The sequence below is a fragment of the Bufo gargarizans genome, chromosome 10 (genome assembly GCF_014858855.1).
Source record: "Bufo gargarizans isolate SCDJY-AF-19 chromosome 10, ASM1485885v1, whole genome shotgun sequence".
NCBI classification, from domain to species: domain Eukaryota; kingdom Metazoa; phylum Chordata; class Amphibia; order Anura; family Bufonidae; genus Bufo; species Bufo gargarizans.
In genome coordinates this window covers 54996346-55016514 of record NC_058089.1, presented here as the reverse complement: position 1 = coordinate 55016514, position 20169 = coordinate 54996346, and the positions used below count along the sequence as shown (strand labels likewise).

General features: G+C 41.6%; 1 protein-coding gene across 2 annotated transcripts in view; it reads left to right on the top strand.

Moving 5' to 3' along the window:
- The window catches only part of METTL15 (methyltransferase like 15), a 285871-nt gene that overhangs the window by 243136 nt on the left and 22566 nt on the right, over nt 1-20169 (top strand). For both annotated transcript variants that reach the window (XM_044270341.1, XM_044270340.1), the window contains exons 4-5: nt 2184-2375; nt 8772-8950. In XM_044270341.1, the coding sequence (XP_044126276.1) occupies nt 2184-2375; nt 8772-8950 (371 nt within the window). The remainder of the gene's footprint in view (nt 1-2183; nt 2376-8771; nt 8951-20169) is intronic.

Sequence of the window (20169 nt, the reverse complement as noted above, 5' to 3'; positions counted from 1 at the left end):
AAACCGACCGTCCAAGGACGTTTATCGTCAATGGGCAGTCGGAAAGTGGTTAAGTTTGACTTTGCCATTACTTTGTTTTTCTTCTAATGGTATGGCAGATGAGAAACTCAATAGACAATTATAGAATGACCCCATACATCAAAGCGGATTGTTTTTAGAAATCATAAAGCTATTTTTCTGACATAAAGCAATAGAGCATTGTACTTCAATCAAAAAAAGGACTTTGAAGCACGAAATATTCACTGTGCCCTCATAAATGATAGTTTTGTTCTATTGGACTCACCATATAGTTCTTTAAATGGAGCTACAAAGGCTGATTTATCATCTCTCAGTAGGACAGAGATGTAATTGTGATCTTAACATACTGCAGATCTCAGTAGATACATCCTGCAGATACAGGATAAGAAAAGGACATTTGATTACTCCAGACTTGGACCATAGCTAAGGACTAAATGGTGGTCCTCCAGCTGTCTTGAGTGTTGCGTTGGCAGTTTTTAAGTCAACTTTCCCAAAATCTCCTTTGATGCAAATAGACCTTTAATTTAGGTCTATGAAGATGTCTTAAGCCATTCTCCATTGCATTGAATCATTTAACTTCTGATAGATTAAGTGAGGCTCTTCTCCACTAGTGTGCCATGCGTGATAATCTTTGCTCTGCTTCATTATTGTTCTTCGGCATGTTTGCCATCGCTCCAGACAGTAGAACTCTTGTTTTACGAAATACAATTAGTTAAGAAAGATGTTTAGTATCTCTCCTTCTTTCATGCAGGGGGACATCACTGAGCGGCATTCATTGTGGACAGACTGAATAGCCATCGGCTATGGGTATTGGTAGACCGTCACTCTGGACATTTTTCCACTGACAGCTTAATTTGTGCCCTTGTTTTCTACTTATTGAGCTGCGGAGTCATTAAAGTTCACATCACCCCTCTTCTGTCTCATTGGTGACTTCCTTCTGGTAATTTTTTATTTTTTTGCCAATATAATGCATTTTAGATATGAAGTTTGGGATCTTGGAGTCCATCTGCATATAATCCCTGGTGCACATAGTCTATCAGTCCTATGGAGTAAAAGCTCTGAACATCTATTTTTTGTTCTCATTATCCTCGAAGAAGTAACGCAATGTTAAAGATGTCGCTTTTCAGAGTAATATTGACGTTGGTTAAGGGTAAAGTTAGATATTTCCTACCATAAAGTGATGAATCCTTTTCACACACTTTTAAAGCAGTTTTAGGCTTTTTTCACACAGTTTTTTTTTATCATTTTTTTTAGTCACTTTTTTACTTTTTGTTTGACATTCTTACATTTGTTAATTTATTTCTTTTTTTACAGTGTTAATTTTGTTGATATTGGCTGCTTTTATAGTGATCTACAGAGGACATGACATCAGGGGGAGGGGGCATGCTTTCCTTTTTTTTAAATGCAGGGTCTGCAAAAGGAAGACTCAAACACGGCGGGGTAGGTTTACTAATCTAATAGAGGACATAGCTAGATAATTTTGTCTAACATTCTCACCTATTGGTTGGCGAGCAGTACAAAACCATGAATATTAGTACCTCTCCTTTCCCCTGAAAATCCACACCTATTTCCTGCTGAGCCAACTCCATGTTGGGTTACATGCAGGTAATTGCTTTACATTTTGCCGTAATTAATCACAAAACATTGGTACGCTCACATCAGTAAAGGCTCATGCACACGGCCTTTGTGCAGGTCCGAAATATGCATGCACCGGCCATGTGCACCCCGCATCACGGATGCAAACCCATTCACTTGAACCCATTCACAATTTTTTTTGTGTGTGATGGATGCCTTACCCCAGTGATGGCGAACCTTTTAGAGACCGAGTGCCCAACCTGCAACACAAAGCCCACTTATTTATTGCAAAGTGCCAACATGGCAAACTACCTGAATACCGCAGTCCAATATAGTATATCTTTCATAGGTCATAGTGCACCCTGCGCTGATGAATGGCAGGAAAGGTCCAAGCCATATTAGTACATTATAGACTTTATCAGGGCATGGGTGCCCACAGAGAGCTCTGAGTGCCGCCTCTGGCCCCCATGCCATAGGTTCGCCACCACTGCCTTAGGCTGTAGTCTTTGAATATTAGCTGAATGCTTTAAGACATATTATGTATGACATTTATGACTGTGTGCTTTGTTTGCTATGCGTTTTTGAACCAGGTATAATATACAGCCATTGTTGGGAAGATTCAGTGAGTGTGAGAACCTACTTCTCTCTGCGGGAGTCCAACCTGGGGAAATCGATGGAGTTCTTATAGATGCTGGGTGCTCATCCATGCAGTTTGACAGACCAGAACGAGGATTCTCACTGAGTAAGGATGGCCCCTTGGACATGAGAATGGATCATCACAGGTAAGTAGCTTGTGACCCATATTAATAAAAAAAAACTCAACTGGTAAACTTTTACATTACTTTCACTGCATATTGCTGTGATACTTCTTAGGCTCCACCTTAACTTTACAACCTTTAAATCAAAAACATATAGTAAAGTCACTTTTTCATGGCTGATCCACAGGCGATTATCAGGAACAAACCAAACGTTCCCTATCATTGCTTCATCGTGAGTGGAAGTAATAGCTGCAATTACATGCAGCAATCGTCTCTGTACATGGGCAAACAATTAGTACTGTGATTCATTGTTTGCTGGCAACGCCCCTTGACAAAGGACACATAGTTTTATGGGCTGCATAAAAGACATGCTCACCCAATGAACTAGCATTGAGTTGATCGACGTCACATTTACACAAAGCAATTATCGGGAACAAGATTTCATGTGAACGCTCACCTCTGATAATTGCCCTTGAACATGAGCATTAGGCAGTGTAACTATGGCAGCGAACATTGCACTCCCTTTTGACAGCTGATCCTATCTTTTATGGGGCCTAAAAATCATTGTTGTCTATGGCATATCTCTCTGTGTAAACGAGAATGCAAACTATATGGGCCCTGAACTATCTCATTTGTCCCCATACAGTTTGCATCAAGCAGTGTAAAGCCTGCTGATCGACATAGATAAGTGCATGTTGTGGCCCGCATCAGTCTATGTAAAAGGGGTTCTCTAGGCTACAGATATTAATGAGCTGTCCTCCTCTACCCATCCTTCACCCCCCGCACTCCCGTCCTACCTTCTCCCCTATCAGCTTTTCTAGGCTGCTGCACCGCCGGAGGCTATACAGCGTACAGAGCTTTAGACAGACAGCTCCGTATACTGTGTAGGGGTCGTTCTGGGGTTCTGCAGCTCAGCTTTAATTCAAATAAATGGGAGCTGAGCTGCAGTATGCCGGCACTGGAAACTACACAGTGTAAGGAGCCTTCTGCTCACTGTTTGCACCTGGCACCATGGCAGCCAAAACAGGATTGTAGGGGTGCCAGATGGCGAATATGTGTAACACGGAGAAACCCCTTTAAAGGCTTTATACACATGGGAGCATTTTGTCTAACTATTGCATTTTACTAATTTTGGCCTAAATTTATTTATTTTTTTCCCCTTCACTTTGCCCTTATTAAAAATGTTCAGTCATTTCTGAGTTACAGGGGTTAAAAATCAGTCTGTTTGAAAGCTGTCTCTTTCTGTTTTCTTTGAATCCTGTCATTTCACCAGCTCATGTGTAGCTCTCATCTCTGATCTCCTGACCTCATAAACATTGAAGCCATGTTCTTATCAGTTTGATAAGAATTGAGCTATATAAGTATTTATGACATCAGAGATAAGAGGTACACATGCGCCATCAGATAAAAAATAAATAAATAAAAACCTGAAAGGGAAAGCTTGTAAATAGACTGGTTTTTAACCCCTGTAACTCTGAAATGGCTGAACATTTTTAATAAAGACCAATTGAAAAAAGTAATTTTTAGCCATAAATGAGTAAATGCAGTCATATTAAAAAAAAATTGTCCCGAAGATGTCCATAGCCTCTAAGCTTGTATAATTTAATCATACTCAAATGAGCATGAACAGTAAAAGACATTCACAGTTGACGTCATTGTTCACTTCTATTGGAGAGTGACTGTTGTGCAACAATACCAGAAACCTGACAAACCCCCTCTAAACTCATTGGGTTCAGTTGGATCCATCAGTTTCCAGATCAAAATGGATCTGACAGTTGAAATGGCTCTGTTAAAAACAGAAGCCATGATACTAGTGTGAATAGAGCCTTAGGTTGTGTTCACACTTGTGTCGGAATTTGTGTTCATCGCGGAAACCATGACGCATTGCTGGACCTTTTGCATGAAGGAAACCACCAATGCGAAACAGAGCTTATTGACGCTGGAGTCCTTTAGGTTCTGTCGTGGTTTCCATTGTCTTGACGGCAAGCATTTCACTGCATGAAAATCTGATGGGATCTGTGACCAAGGCTCCAAACGAAGCCTCCAATACCAATCTGAACATTGCCCAAGTTGTCAGTCTGTATTTTTGCTTTCCCAAAACATCGATGCTGCAATATATGGCCACAATAATATAAAACATGTCTTCTCCATGGACACATGGGCAGTGATCAGTTAGCTACAACTCTGGTCCAATTATCAATGTTCTCCTCTGTTACAAAATCCTTAGTTACAAAGAAAAAAATAAAATTCCTATTTTTATATAAATTTTACAGCCAGATCTTGTTTTCACATGCCATGTTGTCCACTATGCGTCCTAACAAATGGTACAAATGACACAAAATTACAAGAGGCGTCCCATCATACACACGGGAAGCTGCCTGACCTGTTCTCATTGTCGGATAATTGTCAAGCCAATTTATAAAGCACGTGTCAAGCAGAAGACAATGGCAGAAAGAGCACGACGAGGAGACAGCAGCAGTCAAAGTCCAATTATAAAGTTTTCTTGAGGAAAGAGCCCCCCTCCCCACTTTTTCTTCATATGCCGAGAACAGAGATTGTGTAATAAATGTTATCTTAAATTCCTCCTCCAGGGTGTAGGCTGCAAACATAACAAAAATAGTCAGTCGACCAGCTTTATTCCCATAGGTGCATCAAGCAAATCAACCAAATGATTATTATAGCTGCAAGTTTAACCCTTTCCCTTAGGGGATCATTGAAGGGGTTTTCCCAACATTGTATTTTATGATTTTAAGCTTTCCTCTCGACCTGCCAATCACTGGAGGAGGGTCAACTCTGCAGCCAGTGATTGGCTGAGCAGGTATTTCCTGTTTGTCAAGAGTGACCAGTAAGCAGCAACCGTTGGGGACACGAGGAGCACCATGGTGGAATCGGTGGACTCATGTATGACTTCTCTTCTTTCTTTATATGTGCCCTCAAAGATTATCATTTAATCTATAGAAACCGTGGATCTATCCATCAAGCAGCACCACCAAAAGGAACACCTATCTTACATTAGGAGGTACCTGCTCTCTGTTCCTTGCTATCTGGCGTTGCAGCCTCAGCTATTGCACGGTGGGGGGTTTTCCCCACTCCCCGCCGAGACATAATAATAAATAAGGGTGACTCACACAGACATAATCACAAACAGCCCAGGAGCAGAGCTCCACACCAAGCTGACAACCAACATCAAACTGACCTTCAGGCTCCACCACACCAATATATAAGGAGGCCTGAGGTCACACCCACCACACCTACCAGACACACCTTAACCCCGTGCATACCAAAATGGGGAAAAACCACATCCAAGGAAAAGTGCCTCACATGCAAACCACGTTGCCAAAGGCAACCGCATGTGAAGACACAGAGTCACGACCTAACCAAGTGTCGTGACACCTCCTTCCTTTTGTTATAAGGCTAGAGATGTACTTGAAACAAAATTTGATCATAGTCTGTCCAATAGGGACTGTGTAGAGAGAAAAGAGGAGAGGACCTAGGACTGAACCCTGAGGAACCCCAACAGCAAGAGGGAGAGGAGGGGAAGTAGAGCCAGAGAATGATATACGGAAATAGATGTTAGAGAAATAGGAAGAGAACCAGGAGGGAGGTATTTAGGCCGATAGATTGGAGCATGGTGAGTAGGAGATGGTAGTCTACAGTGTCAAGTGTAGCAGAGAGATCGAGGAGAATTAGTAAAGAGTAGTCACCATTGCATTGCATGTCAGGAGGTCATTAGTCACTTTGGGGGCAGTTTCTGCAGAATGTAGGGTGCAAAAACCGGATTGTAATGGATCAAGGAGAGGGATAACTGATGAGGTGAGCGTAGACAAGACACTTCAGGAGTTTTGAGATGAAAGGGAGATTAGAGACAGGCCTGTAGTTAGTTGTGCAAGGCAGGTCAAGAGTAGGGTCCAGAGAAGGCCATCAATGTCGGGTAGGTGTGAAATCGCAGCCACCCTCCATTCATAGCTATGGGAGTTCTGAAAACTGCTGACCAATGGCTTAGCTATTTCCAGCAATCCCATGGCAGTGAACGGGGATGTGGCATGCATGCCGCACACACATCCGGTCAGGATCTGGTTGGAAGAACCCACAGCCTGTGAGCACAGCGGGAATGGTAGCATAGGTGGATGGAAGATCAGGTAAGTATTAAACTAATGATCTTCTTTTAAAAAGGGCAATAGAAAGAACTGTTTTTATAAATAGCCCAGAGAACCCCTTTAAAAAGTACTTTTTAGGCTGGAATCACACATGCAGTTTTTGGTACAGTTTTTTGAAAAAAATCCAGAAGTTGATACAGCAGAAAGATGTATTTCTTTATACTTCCCATTCTTTTTTACTCCAAAAACGACATTAAATACTGCATTACTGATTCCAGCCTTGAAGGGGTGTTCCCATCTGGGACCCGCTCCTATCTCAAGAAGAGGGCCGCACCATGATCCAAGAGCATGCTACACATCCGCGGCTTTCTCTATTCACTACTTATTCAGTTTTGCTCCGTCCTAATACTTGTCTATGGGGACACATACGGTTCCGCTTGGTTCCATTATACATGACAGGAAAAAATAGTCCTGTCGACAGGACTATTTTTTTCAGTCATGTATAACTGAACCAAAAAGAACCATTATATGTCCCCATAGCCATGTATTAGGACGGAGCAAAACGGAATGCCTCCTAAAGGCTTCCGTTTTGCATTCTGCCCTAAAATTCCGTTGTATTCTGTTATAACGGAACTTATAACAGAATTCGGTGAACGCCAATGTGAACCCGTCCTTATCTGTAACCCTACCAATAACATACGAGTTCTGCCATATACTGGACTTTCCTACAGCTGACAAACTGAGCTCTGCTATATCGTCAAGATGGATGGTTTAAAGAAGTACTCCAGTCAGTTTTGTTTGGACATATAATGCTGACTCACCAGCAGTATTCTAGCAATAATTATTATTTTTTCAACTCATCTAAGAGAGAATGCACATTCAACCTAACATATTCCATCAAATTCTTTGCAATATTTACTCCCAAATACCTAAAACTACTATCTCTATCCACCTGGTGAACTTCAGAACTCCACTCGCCTATCTCATCCCCTAACAACATCAAGTGAGATTTTTCCCAATTTATTTTCAGTCCCGAATAGTATCCAAATCTCTCAATTATTTCCATCTTTCACCATGTCCTCATCGATATTCGCTAAGAATAAGAACAACAAGATATCATGCACATATAACATTATTGTCACCCTTACATTACCGTATTGAAACCCCATTAATACTTTCATTCTGTCTAATATTTATCGCTAGTGGCTATCGAGCAGCGGTGATAAGGGACAACCTTGTCTAGTGCCCCTAAAAAGGGCAAAAGGCAGGGACATCACCCCATTCTAGCAATTATTAGATTTATTCCAGGTCAACTGCATCCATACATTTTGAACCCTTGCAATATGGACAGCAGTGTCATATGATCTCACCAACAATCCAGAGGTTGCTCTCCTGCATAGACAGGATATCTGTCTCTCCTGTGTGACTGAGTTTCTGTGAGCTGCAAGAATACATCAGCATTTCTAGAATCTTTCTTGGAAGCTTTCGGACCCCTGTCAAACTTCAGCCTCCTTTGTTCTCTGTATGCAACCTCCCAATGCATTGAGTGCTGCTAAAGGTATCATTTCTGCCTTATCTAAGGGATCAGGAGTGCTGCAGTAGTTGGTAACTTAAGTCCCTAGAGTGGTTAGCTGCAGAGTTATAAATCCCCCCCTGGCTCACTCTGCCTGCCCATATAGTGTGTGCTGTGTGCATAACTTCCAGTGTATCCTTTGAGATGCATCTTCACACTGCTGTTCCCTGCCTTCTGCTTGTAAGAACTGAGAAGGAGAAACCCATCATAAGCAGGAGGCAGGATAAGCAGACTGAGGCTGCATCACATAGAATGCATTAAGTTAGAGGAGATCATTTCTATGTCACTGCTCTATTATTGGCTTCCCTTAGATGGGACTGACAGCAGAACAACTCCAGTGTGATTAGATTTCACTCCCCCTGTCTCTAGCAACCCTGAGGCATGATGGGGAATGTTGGCTGCATTAGGGGAACCACATCAGAGGGGAAGAAGCAATCAAGATGGCAGACAAGCTATAGATGGCGCATCAACTATAACATATAAATAGCAATACGACATAAAAATGCTGGAGTGCTTGTTTAAATATCAATGAGTAAAAGTTTTGGCTGAACAAGGAACTGAAAGTAGGTGGAATGGAAAGTAAGATCTATTTCTGATTTTCTGAGTTATTTTAAAATGTCAGAGTCACACCTATGCAGAGTAAGTGTGCACTTGTGTGTTTTTCCTCTCTCATGTCTCTGTGCTATGAAGCTTCACCTCTTGTCAATGAAAACCGACGTCAGGAAACTAATTGGCTCTCCTTGTGCGTAGGTATCCTGACATGCCCACCGCTGCTGATGTTGTGAATGCTTTAGATCAACAGGCGCTTGCGTCTATCCTGAAAACGTACGGGGAGGAGAAACACGCCAAGAAAATAGCTTCAGCCATCGTTCAGGCACGTAGCATATACACCATCACCAGAACTCAGCAGCTCGCAAGCATTGTTGCAGGTACCCTCATTAATTCTGTACTGTGTCTGGAAAAAAAAAAATATATTAATCCCTCAGGTCCCATAGGGATCTATTTGTCCTGGAAATCATTCAGGATTTAATCCCGTCTATTCCTCTTTCATGTCAACCGTCCTCTTGGTTTGTCATTATATCTTGATTAGATTTTTATTTATTTTTAGGTCCGTTTTTGGTTTTCTTCCACTTTTTTTGTATTTTAATTGACAGTCATAAATGTTTGTGAAATTATTTAACGCAGAGAACACACGGGGACTGAAGATGCAGCCACAAGAGCAGATGGGAATTTTGATCGCGATGGCTTCTTGGAAGTCACATTTGCACTTGCGACTCAGCCTTGTGATTGTTTGCCTGATTCGTGATTTATCATAAAAAAGGCAAATGCTGCTCGCGGGCTGAGTTATAGCTTGATGGGTATTCTTAGGACTGTGGGGGCTAAAGAAGATTCAGTCATATGCGTGGTTACGTGTTTCAAATTCTTATAAGATATATTTCATTAACCAGAAAATATGAGTAGCATAAGTTATACATTAAAACAGTGCTAAATTCTGCCTTTAGGGCATGCTCACTGCTGATGAATACTTGAATGGTTTTCTAGGTTCAGAATATTGATGGCCTATCTTCAGGGGCGGACTGGGAATTTAAAGTGGCCCTAAAAAAAAATACTAAAAGTGGCCCTGGAAAAAAAAAAAAATTTAAATTAGCCCCAGGTTGTAGGCGGATCCAAACTGACAGAAGGCGTGGTCAACATAAGTAGGTGGGGCTAGCAATACTGCACACCAAATACCACAGTGCAGTATACAATACTGCCCCAGGAGCACAAATTACCTCCCCAGAAGTTGCCCCTCTGCCATGTCCAGCACCTCCTCTTCCAGTTGTGTCTAATTAAGATATGAAAAAGGGGACAGAGGAGGTGAAACATAGGCCACAGCAGCAAGCGCTACCAACAGCGTACTGCCTGGTCAAGAAGGAGAATACAGCACTACATAACTCTTATCCAGTGACGTCTCCTCTGATGCAGACATTTTTTCTCCATTTGGTCAAGGTGAACTTTAACTTGATGCTTAACATACTAATCATTAGTGTTGATCGCAAATTTTTATCGCAAGTTTCGGCCCTTCGAAAATTCGTGAGTGCTATATCTTCGTAATCGCGGATATTTTAGATTTTTTTCATCAGTACCCTCACTGCTTCTTGCTTGTGGGCCAATGAGAATTCTGCAATGTCTTTAGCTGAGCTTAGCAACATCCTTAGCAACTAATAGGAAAGTTGCCTACCCCTTACTATATAAGAAACTCCCTAGCAGCCCTTGTCTGCTCTTTCTTTGCAGTTCTGAGAGAGAGAGCAGTGACATTGCTGTGCTCTGTGCTTTGCTTAGTCATCTGGATCCTTATTCAATTATATCAGTTAGTTAGCTCATATATATAATACAGATAGTTAGTGGGAGATAGTCAGTGTAGATTAGATAGTGATATAGTGTAGCTGATAGGTTCCAGTGCAGGGTGTTAGGTAGTGTGATAGGAATTACTGTGCTGTGATAGGGATTAGTGTATTTGTCTTTCATCTTTGAAAAGAAAAAGTAATTTGCTGTCTGTTTTTATGTGCTGTGATAGTGACTACTATGCTGTGATAGGGATTACTGTGCTGTGATAGGCATTAGTGTCTTGTGATGGAAATTACTGTGCTGTGATAGGGATTAGTCTCTTTGTCTTTGGTTAAGAAAAAGTGATTTGCTTTCTGATTTTGGGAATCCCTATTTTATTAGATTTTTTTCCCCATTGTCCCAAACCCAATAAAGTAATCCCAAAGTCCCTCTTTATTTTCTTTGTGTAGTTTTTTTGGCTGTAAATACATTTTTTGCTGATCATGAGCAGCCGTGGGTGTCATGGCAGCCGTGGTCGTGGTAAGGAAGTTGGTTCCAGTGCTTGACCGCTGCCAGCACGGAGCCGCTCCTCTAGCAAAAGTGACCCACGCATATTACATTGACGATTTTCGCAATAAAGAAAATAATGACTGGAGAATCTTGCGAATTTATCGCGAATATTAGGCCAAAAATTTGCGAAATACCTAGAAAATTAATTTTGTCTATGCTACTCATTACTACTAATCAGTTGCAGTAAACTTTACATTACATAGTTTATAATGCCGAAAAAAAGACATCTGTCCATCCAGTTTGGCCTGTTATCCTGCAAGTTGATCTAGAGGAAGCCAAAAAAAAACTTTGTGAGGTAGAAGCCAATTTTCCCCACTTAAGGGGAAAAAAATTCCTTCCCGACTCTAATCAGGCAAACAGAATAACTCTCTGGATCAATGACCCATCTTTAGTGGCTATAGCCTGTAATATTATTACACTCCAGAAATACTTCTAGTCCCCTCTTGAACTCTTTTATTGAACTCACCATCACCTCCTACTCAGGTTCCATAGTCTCACTGCTCTTACCGTAAAGAATCCTCTTCTATGTTTGTGTAGAAACCTTCTTTCCTCCAGACGCAGAGTGTGTCCCCTTGTCACAGTTCTGGGGATAAATAGATAATGGGAGAGATCTCTGTACTGACCCCTGGTATATTTATACATAGTTATTAGATCTCCCCTCAGTCGTCTTTTTTCTAATAAATAACCCTAATTTGGATAATCTTTCAGGGTATTGTAGTCCCCCCATTCCAGTTATTACTTTAATTGCCCTCCTCTGAACCCTCTCCAGCTCTGTTATGTCTGCCTTGTTTACAGGAGCCCAGAACTGTACACAGTACTCCATGTGTGGTCTGACTAGTGATTTGTAAGGTGGTAGGACTATGTTCTCACCACGGGTATCTATGCCCTTTTTGATGCAACCCATTATCTTATTAGCCTTGGCAGCAGCTGCCTGACACTGGTTGCTACAGCTTAGTTTGCTGTTCACTAAAATTTCTAGGTCCTTTTCCATGTCAGTGTTACCCAGTGTTTTACCATTTAGTATGTACGGGTGACTTGCTTTATTCCTTCCCATGTGCATAACATTATATTTGTCAGTGTTAAACCTCATCTGCCACTTCTCTGCCCAAGCCTCTAATCTATCCAGATCCATCTGTAGCTTTATACTGTCCTCTTCTGTGTTAATTACTTTACACAGTTTAGTGTCATCTGCAAAAATTTATATTTTACTGTGCAAGCCTTCTACAAGATCATTAATACATATATTGAAGAGAATAGGGCCCAATACTGACCCCTGAGGTACCCCACTAGTGACAGTGACCCAATCTGAGTGTGTACTATTAATACCCACCCTCTGTTTTCTATCACTGAGGCAGTTACTTACCCACATACAGACGTTTTCTCCCAGTCCGAGCATTCTCATTGTACATACTAACCTTTTATGTGGTACAGTGTCAAATGCTTTGGAGAAGTCCAGATATACGACATCCATTGATTCTCTGCTGTCAAGTCTATAACTTACCTCCTCATAGAAATGGATTAAATTTGTTTTACATGACCGATCCCTCATGAAGCCATGCTGATATAGCTTTATTTGCTTATTTTCATTGAGTTACTCCAATCCCATCTCTTAGAAAACCTTCAAACAGTTTACCCACGACAGATGTTAAAATTACCGTCCTATAGTTTCCGAGCTCTGTTTTTGGACCCTTTTTGAATATTGGCACCACATTTGCTATGCGCCAATCCTGTGGGAGTGAGTATAGAGTCCTTAAATATCAGAAATAAGGGTCTGGCTATGACATACTTAAAGAGGTTCTGCACTTTGTTTAAACTGGTGATCTAGCCTCTGGATAGATCATCAGCTTCTGATCGGCGGGGGTACGACAGCCGGGACCCCCGCCGATCAGCTGTTTGAGAAGGCCTTCTCACTGTTTACCGCAGGCCCAGTGACGTCACGACTAGTATCACTGGCCTTGGCGGGGCTAAGCTCTGTTCACTTGAATGGAGCTTAGCCACGCCCTATCCAGAGGATAGATCATCAGTTTAAACAAAGTGCAGAACCCCTTTAATTCTCTTAGGATACAGGGGTGTATGCCATCTGTTCCTGGCGATTTGTCTGTTTTAATCTTTTTAAGTTACTTAAAATGAAACAGTCATTGAAAGTTAAAGCAGTTGTCCCACAAAAAATAGTCTACAGTATTCAAGTCTTTTCCATATATTTTCGCCAAGTAATAGACTCTTCCCACATTGTCTTTAGACTTGCAGCGCTTGAGGATATTAGTTTATTTCACAGAGACTTTATCTTTTTATTGCTAGTATTCAAACCAGCACCTGGATTTGAATACTTTTGTAATTGCATGTAATTAAAAATTTAGCCTAGCCATTTAATTTTTCAATAAAATGTACTATATAGCGCCACCTGCTCTTTGTTTTTTGTTTTCTTATTTCTTTGTCCTGCTCACTGAGGTGGACACACATGCTCAGTTTTAATACTTCAACTGCCTCCTGAGCTGTGATAGGGAGAGCTGAGACACTCCCCTTGAGCTGTCAACTTGATATAAATCTAGCAGAGCAATGAATGGGGAGATCTCTGGATCCAGGTGAGGTACAGGACTGGTTTTAGCTTTGTTAGAAAGAGGTACCATACACCATGTACCATATGATGTCTGATTTTCATTTTTTACATTAGTCATGGGATAACCCCTTTAAGTTTGCTGTAGCCTTTTTTTTTACTTTAAATTTCAAGTTAAAGTTTTTTACATCTGTATGTCTGCTCTTGACCGCTTCTTCTTTTTTATGACTTCTTCTCTTGCTGAAATGCCTGTTCTGCACATGGTAGTATTTTTTCATTCATGATTTGGATCCAACATAAATGTGTCCATTAACTTGGGTTGAACCATGTTCAGCACCACCTGAAAGACCAAGTGTAGCCAGCATAAGCTAAAAGAGTAACTGCCTTTTCATAAAAATTTTGATATCTGATAGCCATCGTTGGTCAGGCCTCTTTCACGTGTCCGTGATGACATCCAAGACAATATGGTCAGTGGTTCATCCTTGAAGGGTGCGTATGTCTGTTTTTTGCCCTCTGTGTGTCATCTGTATTCCACACACACTGCTAGGCTGAAAATTAGTCTCTAGAGCATTTCCTACCATCAATTTATGAAAACCAAGGACTGTGGTTTTCACGGGTCCAAAGACTATAATGTACATGACTGGTCTGTAATCACCAACAAAATAGGCATAGTTGCTAACTGTCCTGAATTTGGCAGTGCTGTCCCTGATTTTCAGAGGCAGTCCCTGCAAATTTGTCATGCGCCAAAATGGGCGGAGCTTCCTGGTGGGAGTTCCTGGTAGGTCAAGGTGTTCCCAGGACAGGGCTTATCTATCCTTATTTTTAGCATGAATAAGGCATGATTCCATGGTGTCACCTTGGACCCACAGTCAGGAAGCCACTGATTTGTGAAACCACACTTTCAAGTCAACATATACATGAAAGAGGCTTAATGATTCAGAGTAGTGCATGCTCTTAAGGGTCAGTAGAGGACCCAGTTGAGGGACACCCATCAAACCTTAATGTCTTAAATGGTTTAATTAAAGTCAACAGATGCTTCAGTGGTTCATGGAGACCACAGACAGTACACATATGCGATTCACTGACCTTTAAAAGAGACATCACTTGGGTCCCACGATAGCAGAAACGAAGGGGCAAGAGCAATCTGTCATCATTTTTCAGAGAAGTGGGGTTAGCTGAAGATCAAGCCGAGGAGAGCTTGCTCGACTGAGCACTCCTTCGTTTTGGCAATCGGTGGGGGTATCTGCACCTAGTCATCCACCGATCAAAACCTCTGACGTGTCACAATGACATATCAAAAGTTTTATAAAAGAGACTGGTCTTTGCACAGTCACAAATGGCATATTTGTCCACATCCAGAATCTCATCTGTTACGTTCTATTTGTGCAGTCAGACGACAGCCGTTCTGTAGAGGCTGTTGGCACTATGGGATTTTCCCTCCTACGCAGTAATGATCCATTCACTGTTGAAAATATCATTACTGGGCATTGGGTACACTCTAATCCCATACACCCTGCAATGTAAACTAACCTGCTGCTCTGATGCAATGTATCTGCCCACTGTGTTTTTCTCCTTACAGCTATATGAGGAAATAAATATAATCATAAAATATTCACATAATGCTGTTTTGTTTTTTTTTGTTTTTTTTGCTGTCAAAGTTGTTATAAAAAAAATCTCAAAACTTGTCTGCAGAAAATGCTTTCGGCTCAGTATAAATCATCTGAAATAAGCATTGTACGATCATTAGATGAAACTTGCCAGTTCTTATACCTCTTGATCCAAATAACTGTAGATCATTAAAGGGAAGAAAGAAAAAAATTGTATGGTAAAGTTGAAGTACCGTAATATTTTACAGTGCTAGAGGATGTTAATACATTTCCAAAAGTAATGACTGAATGAATCCGTTTGCCTTAAAGGGATCTTACAAGATATGTCATAAATGTCTGATAGATGCAGCTGCAGGTGCAATCTCTGGAACCTGTAGGTTCAATGAGTCCCCGGAACCTGTAGGTTCAATGAGTCCCCGGGCCTAGTCTCTGCCTGCCTTCTGTAGAAGTGAATGGAATCTGTGACCACCTCTCCATTCATCCTTTTCCTGGTGGTTTGGAGAAACTCTCTCTATTCTGGAGATAGGTGCCAGTCCCACCTCTGGAACCTGCATCTATCTCCAGAAAGGAGGGTGAGGGGTTCTCTAACCCAGTATTCCTCAACTTCAGTCCTCAGGGCCCACCTGCGGTCATGTTTTTAGGATTTCCTTAGTATTGGGTAGGTGATATAATTAGTGTCAATGCATCAGGACTTGCCACTCAGTAATGAAACTCTATGTAGTACTTATCTAGGAGCAATCAGAAAAATGCAGCTCTGACCACTATGTAGAAATTTTTGATCCTGAAAAATTTACTTTAAGTAAAACTCCACCAATGCTGACTTTATACAATATGAGCAGTAATAATTAGAAACTTAATTAACCTATGGGAAGGGAATGGCTCGTTTCAGAGCAGTCCGTAAAGAATATCATTTGCATTGCTGATCTGTCAGCAGGCAACAGGCTGCCACTTACAGCACAAATATAGATTTATGGTTTGCTCACCACCATCCGACTGCTGAATGTGTCTTTTACCTGCCTGGAACTTTGTAGATGCCCATAATAACCCGTGAACAGCAGAAGTATTGAATCTGCAGAGGTCCCAAGACTACATTGTGCAGCACAAGCATTTTAACGTTCCCATACACATCCGATAGAAGTAGATCGAAGGTTCAACACAGTTGGAACAAATTATTTCCTAGAGCAGTGTTCCTCAACTCCAGTCCTCAGGGCCCACGTGTTCTCAGGATTTCCTTAGTAGTGAGCAAGTGATACGGTTAGCTTCAACGCATCAGCACTTACCACAGTATTCATTCTGTGGGATATTCTCAAATCATGACCGGCAGGTGGGCCCTAAGGACTGGAGTTGAGGAACTCTGTCCTAGAGAATATTTTTTGCTTCTGGGTAGCTTACACATTTTACAAGTATTTTGATCATAAAGTCATTCATACTAGTTATACATTTGCAAAGACACTGAGCAAATGTTGGTGACATTCCTTTTTGTTTGCACCACTCCAGTTGACATTGCATATGGTAATCCCAGGTTTTTATGGGCTTCATAGCCACGATTAACCGATTTTTATTTTTTCTAAGTTCTTGACGGACAGTGCTAAAATACGGCAATCCTACTGGTCTAGACTCCAATGGCTGTTTCTGTTGCACCACTCCAGTTGGCATTGCATATCGTAATCCCAGGCTTGTCTGGCTGCATAGCCAAGGAAACCCAATTTATGGAGCTGCCTAGAAAGAATTCCTATGCCAACATCACTTCCGACGTGTTCACAAACTCCATGGTGAGAGTATCACCAATGCCCACTGAATTTTAGCATGATCCCATTGTTTGGCTTGATCCCATTGTTTTTATAAACCTTTGCAATAAAAAATAAAAAACTGCCATCCTATGACAGTCCCACTTTGGGCCATATGCCTTTGGGAACTAGTACTGGCAGGGGCATGGCTGTATATTTGTTTGTGTTATTGTAAGGGTCAAGCCTCCATTGTTCAATGGTGTTTATAAGCATCTTTAAAGTTCAAGGAACGTGAAAGACACTGTATACTAAATTAGGGCAAGAAAAGAGTAGATGATCACTACTATAATTATTATCAATTTAGCATGTAAGGGCTGTATTACCTGGCAGAAAATCGCTAGAAAGCGTTTGTAGAAACGCTCGTTTGCAGTAATCTGCCGGTATAAAGGTGCCACCAATTACACGATGAACGAGCAAAACGCTCATTTATTGGGTAATCTTATCGTTTGGCAGCAGCGGTGTAATCACGCTCTGCTGCCAGAAAACAATTATTCTGTATAGGGACAAGCGATGACCTTAGTGATCGCTGCTCCCCCTACTGTGAAGAAGATTGCTGCTTCGTCTCCTTCACTGAAGAGCAGACCATTGCAGGGATGTAACGCTTCCTCCTCGATAGTCGTCTACCTTTTGAGAGTAACCATCTTCCTGTAAAGTTTCTCATGTTCGCGAGAGCAGCGCTTCTCAAAAGCTTTTGCTGTCTACTTGCATTTCTTTAAATGAGATGAAAATTTAGGATTAAATCTGCTTTTGCACAGCACACGTCAGCACATTCAATTACCTGCTGAACAGAGTCAATGGTCAGGTGTAGACCACAGTTTTGATTGGTTACGGGTGAGTCATAGTCTTAATTGCCATGCCTTGTGACCGTGTGCTTCCTCTCTTGTCATTATAAACCCCTCGGCTCATCTCATGGAACATGCTGTGTTTTTAAATGTGTCTACTTGGGTGTTGCTGGGTTGAGTTTGATCGGCTGTCTTTTAACTCTTTCGCACCTACGACTCTAGTCAAGGAGCAAAGGTACTCCAGATTGTGATTCTTCCTGGCTCACTCGTTCAGTAATTAGTGTCCGTCCCTGTCAGCCTCTCAGCCGTGATCTTTGTGATGCAGCTTGAACCAGTTTTCAAATTAGCGTAATGGGAAAACAATTTGCAACGTCAAAGTTGATCAGTTTGAAAAAAGTACTAATTAATCGCACTGTGGTCACCAATGTCTTAACAACCATTGATTTAATAGAAATGGGAATCAGTTCCCATCTCATTAGCCAGTTGTAAATAATTTGTCTTTGTAATTATGTTTCTGGAAATTCATGGTATAGAGTTTTTTTATTTTATTTTTTAAATAGAATTAGAGGATTCTAATAAGGATAAAGTTTTATAAATTACTAATTAATGTTTATACATCTGACTTTTTGTCGTATTACACTTAAAGGGCATCTGTCAGCAGATTTGTACCTATGACACTGGCTCACCTGTTATATGTGCACTTGGCAGCTGAAGGTCTCTGTGTTGGTCCCATGTTCATATGTGCCCGCATTGCTGAGAAAATTATGTTTTATTATATGAAAATGAGCCTCTAGGAGCAATGGGGGCGTTGCATTACACCTAGAGGCTCCGCTCTCTCTGCAAATGCCGCACCCTCTGCACTTTGAGAGCACAAGGCAGTGTAAATGTCATCACACCTGGTCCTGTCAATCAAAGTGGAGAGGATGCAGAGAGAGCAAAGCTTCTTGATGTAATGGCTCCTAGAGGCTTATTTGCTTATAATAAAACATAGTTTTTCTCAGCAATGCGGACACATATGAACATGGGACCAACACAGATGCCTTCAGCTGCCAGTGCACATGCAACAGGTCAGCCAGTTTCAGAGGTACAAATCTGCTGACAGATGCCCTTTAAAAGGGTTTTCCAAGACTTTACAACTGATGACCTGTCATCAGTGTAGGTCATCAGTATCTAATCAATGGGGGTTTGACACCTGGAACTCCCACCGATCTGCTCTTTGAGAAGGCACCAGCGCCCCTGTGAGCGCCGCAGCTTTCTCCATGTTTACCGAGCACAACCCCGTGCATTGTATAGCAGCTGTGCTTGGTATCGCTCTCAGCCCCTTTCACTTCTATGGGGCTGAGCTGCACCTAGGCTACGTGACCAATGAACATGTCATCACTCAGCCTAGGAAAAGCTGAGAGAAGACAGGGGCGCTACCGTGAGTGTCGAAACAGCTGATAGGTGGGGATCCCAGGTATCCAGAGGATATGTCATCAGTATTAAAGTTGAATATTGATATTCATTACCAATCCTTAGGATAGGTCATCAATATCTGACCGGTTGGAGTCCAACACCTAGCACCCCTGCTGATCAGCTGTTTCAAGAGGCCTCAGCTCTTCAGTGAGCACGCGGCCTTCTCACAGCTTACCAAGCACAGCACTGTCCATTGTATATCGGCTGTGCTTGGTACAGCTACGTCTAGGTCACTTGATCAATGAATGTGGTGTCACTGTCCTAGAATAAGGCTCCGGTGCTCACAGGAGCACCATGGCCCCTTCAAACAGCTGACCGGCAGGGAGGCTGGGAGTCAGATAACCCCCCAATTTGATATTGATAACTTATCCTAAGGATCAGAGACAAAGTCAGCAGCATTAGCGGACTTTGCTCTTATGTTTATGACACCCCATTTAAAGGGGTTCTCCGGTAATTAAGAAAATGAGAATACTTAAATATTACTTCATTATAAATATATTCCCAAATACCTTTCATTAGTTATAATGACTCGTTTTGTCTGGAGAGCAATCATTAGGATAAACAAAATGGCCGCTGTCCTATTAGCACACACAAAACCTGTCCTAATTACACAGCAGGACAAGTTACTTCACAACGCTGAGGTAAAGAGCTGCCTTATCCTCCTTTTTGCTCTACCTGTCGGGGATTATGATCCTGAATACAGATGATACAATCTTTAGCTGTATCTCTGTTGGAATTGAGATAATGAGCAGATGTGGCTAATGAGCAGCAGCACTTGTATGTAGTCTCCATTACCACAGTCTGTTCTGTCCATCCTTTCTGTACTTCATGTCTCCTCATGAACTCCATTCCTACAAAGATTCAGCTAAATATCATATTTAATTGTATTCAGGATTCATAATCCATGACCAGTAGGGCAGAGAAGAGGATGAGGACAGCTTTTTACCTCAGCATTGTGAAGTAACTTGTCCTCCTGTGTGATTAGGACAGGTTTTGTGTGTGCTAATAGGACAGCGGCCATTTTGTTTTCCTAATCATTGCTCCCCAGACAAAACTAGCCTTTATGACTAATGAAAGGTATTTGGG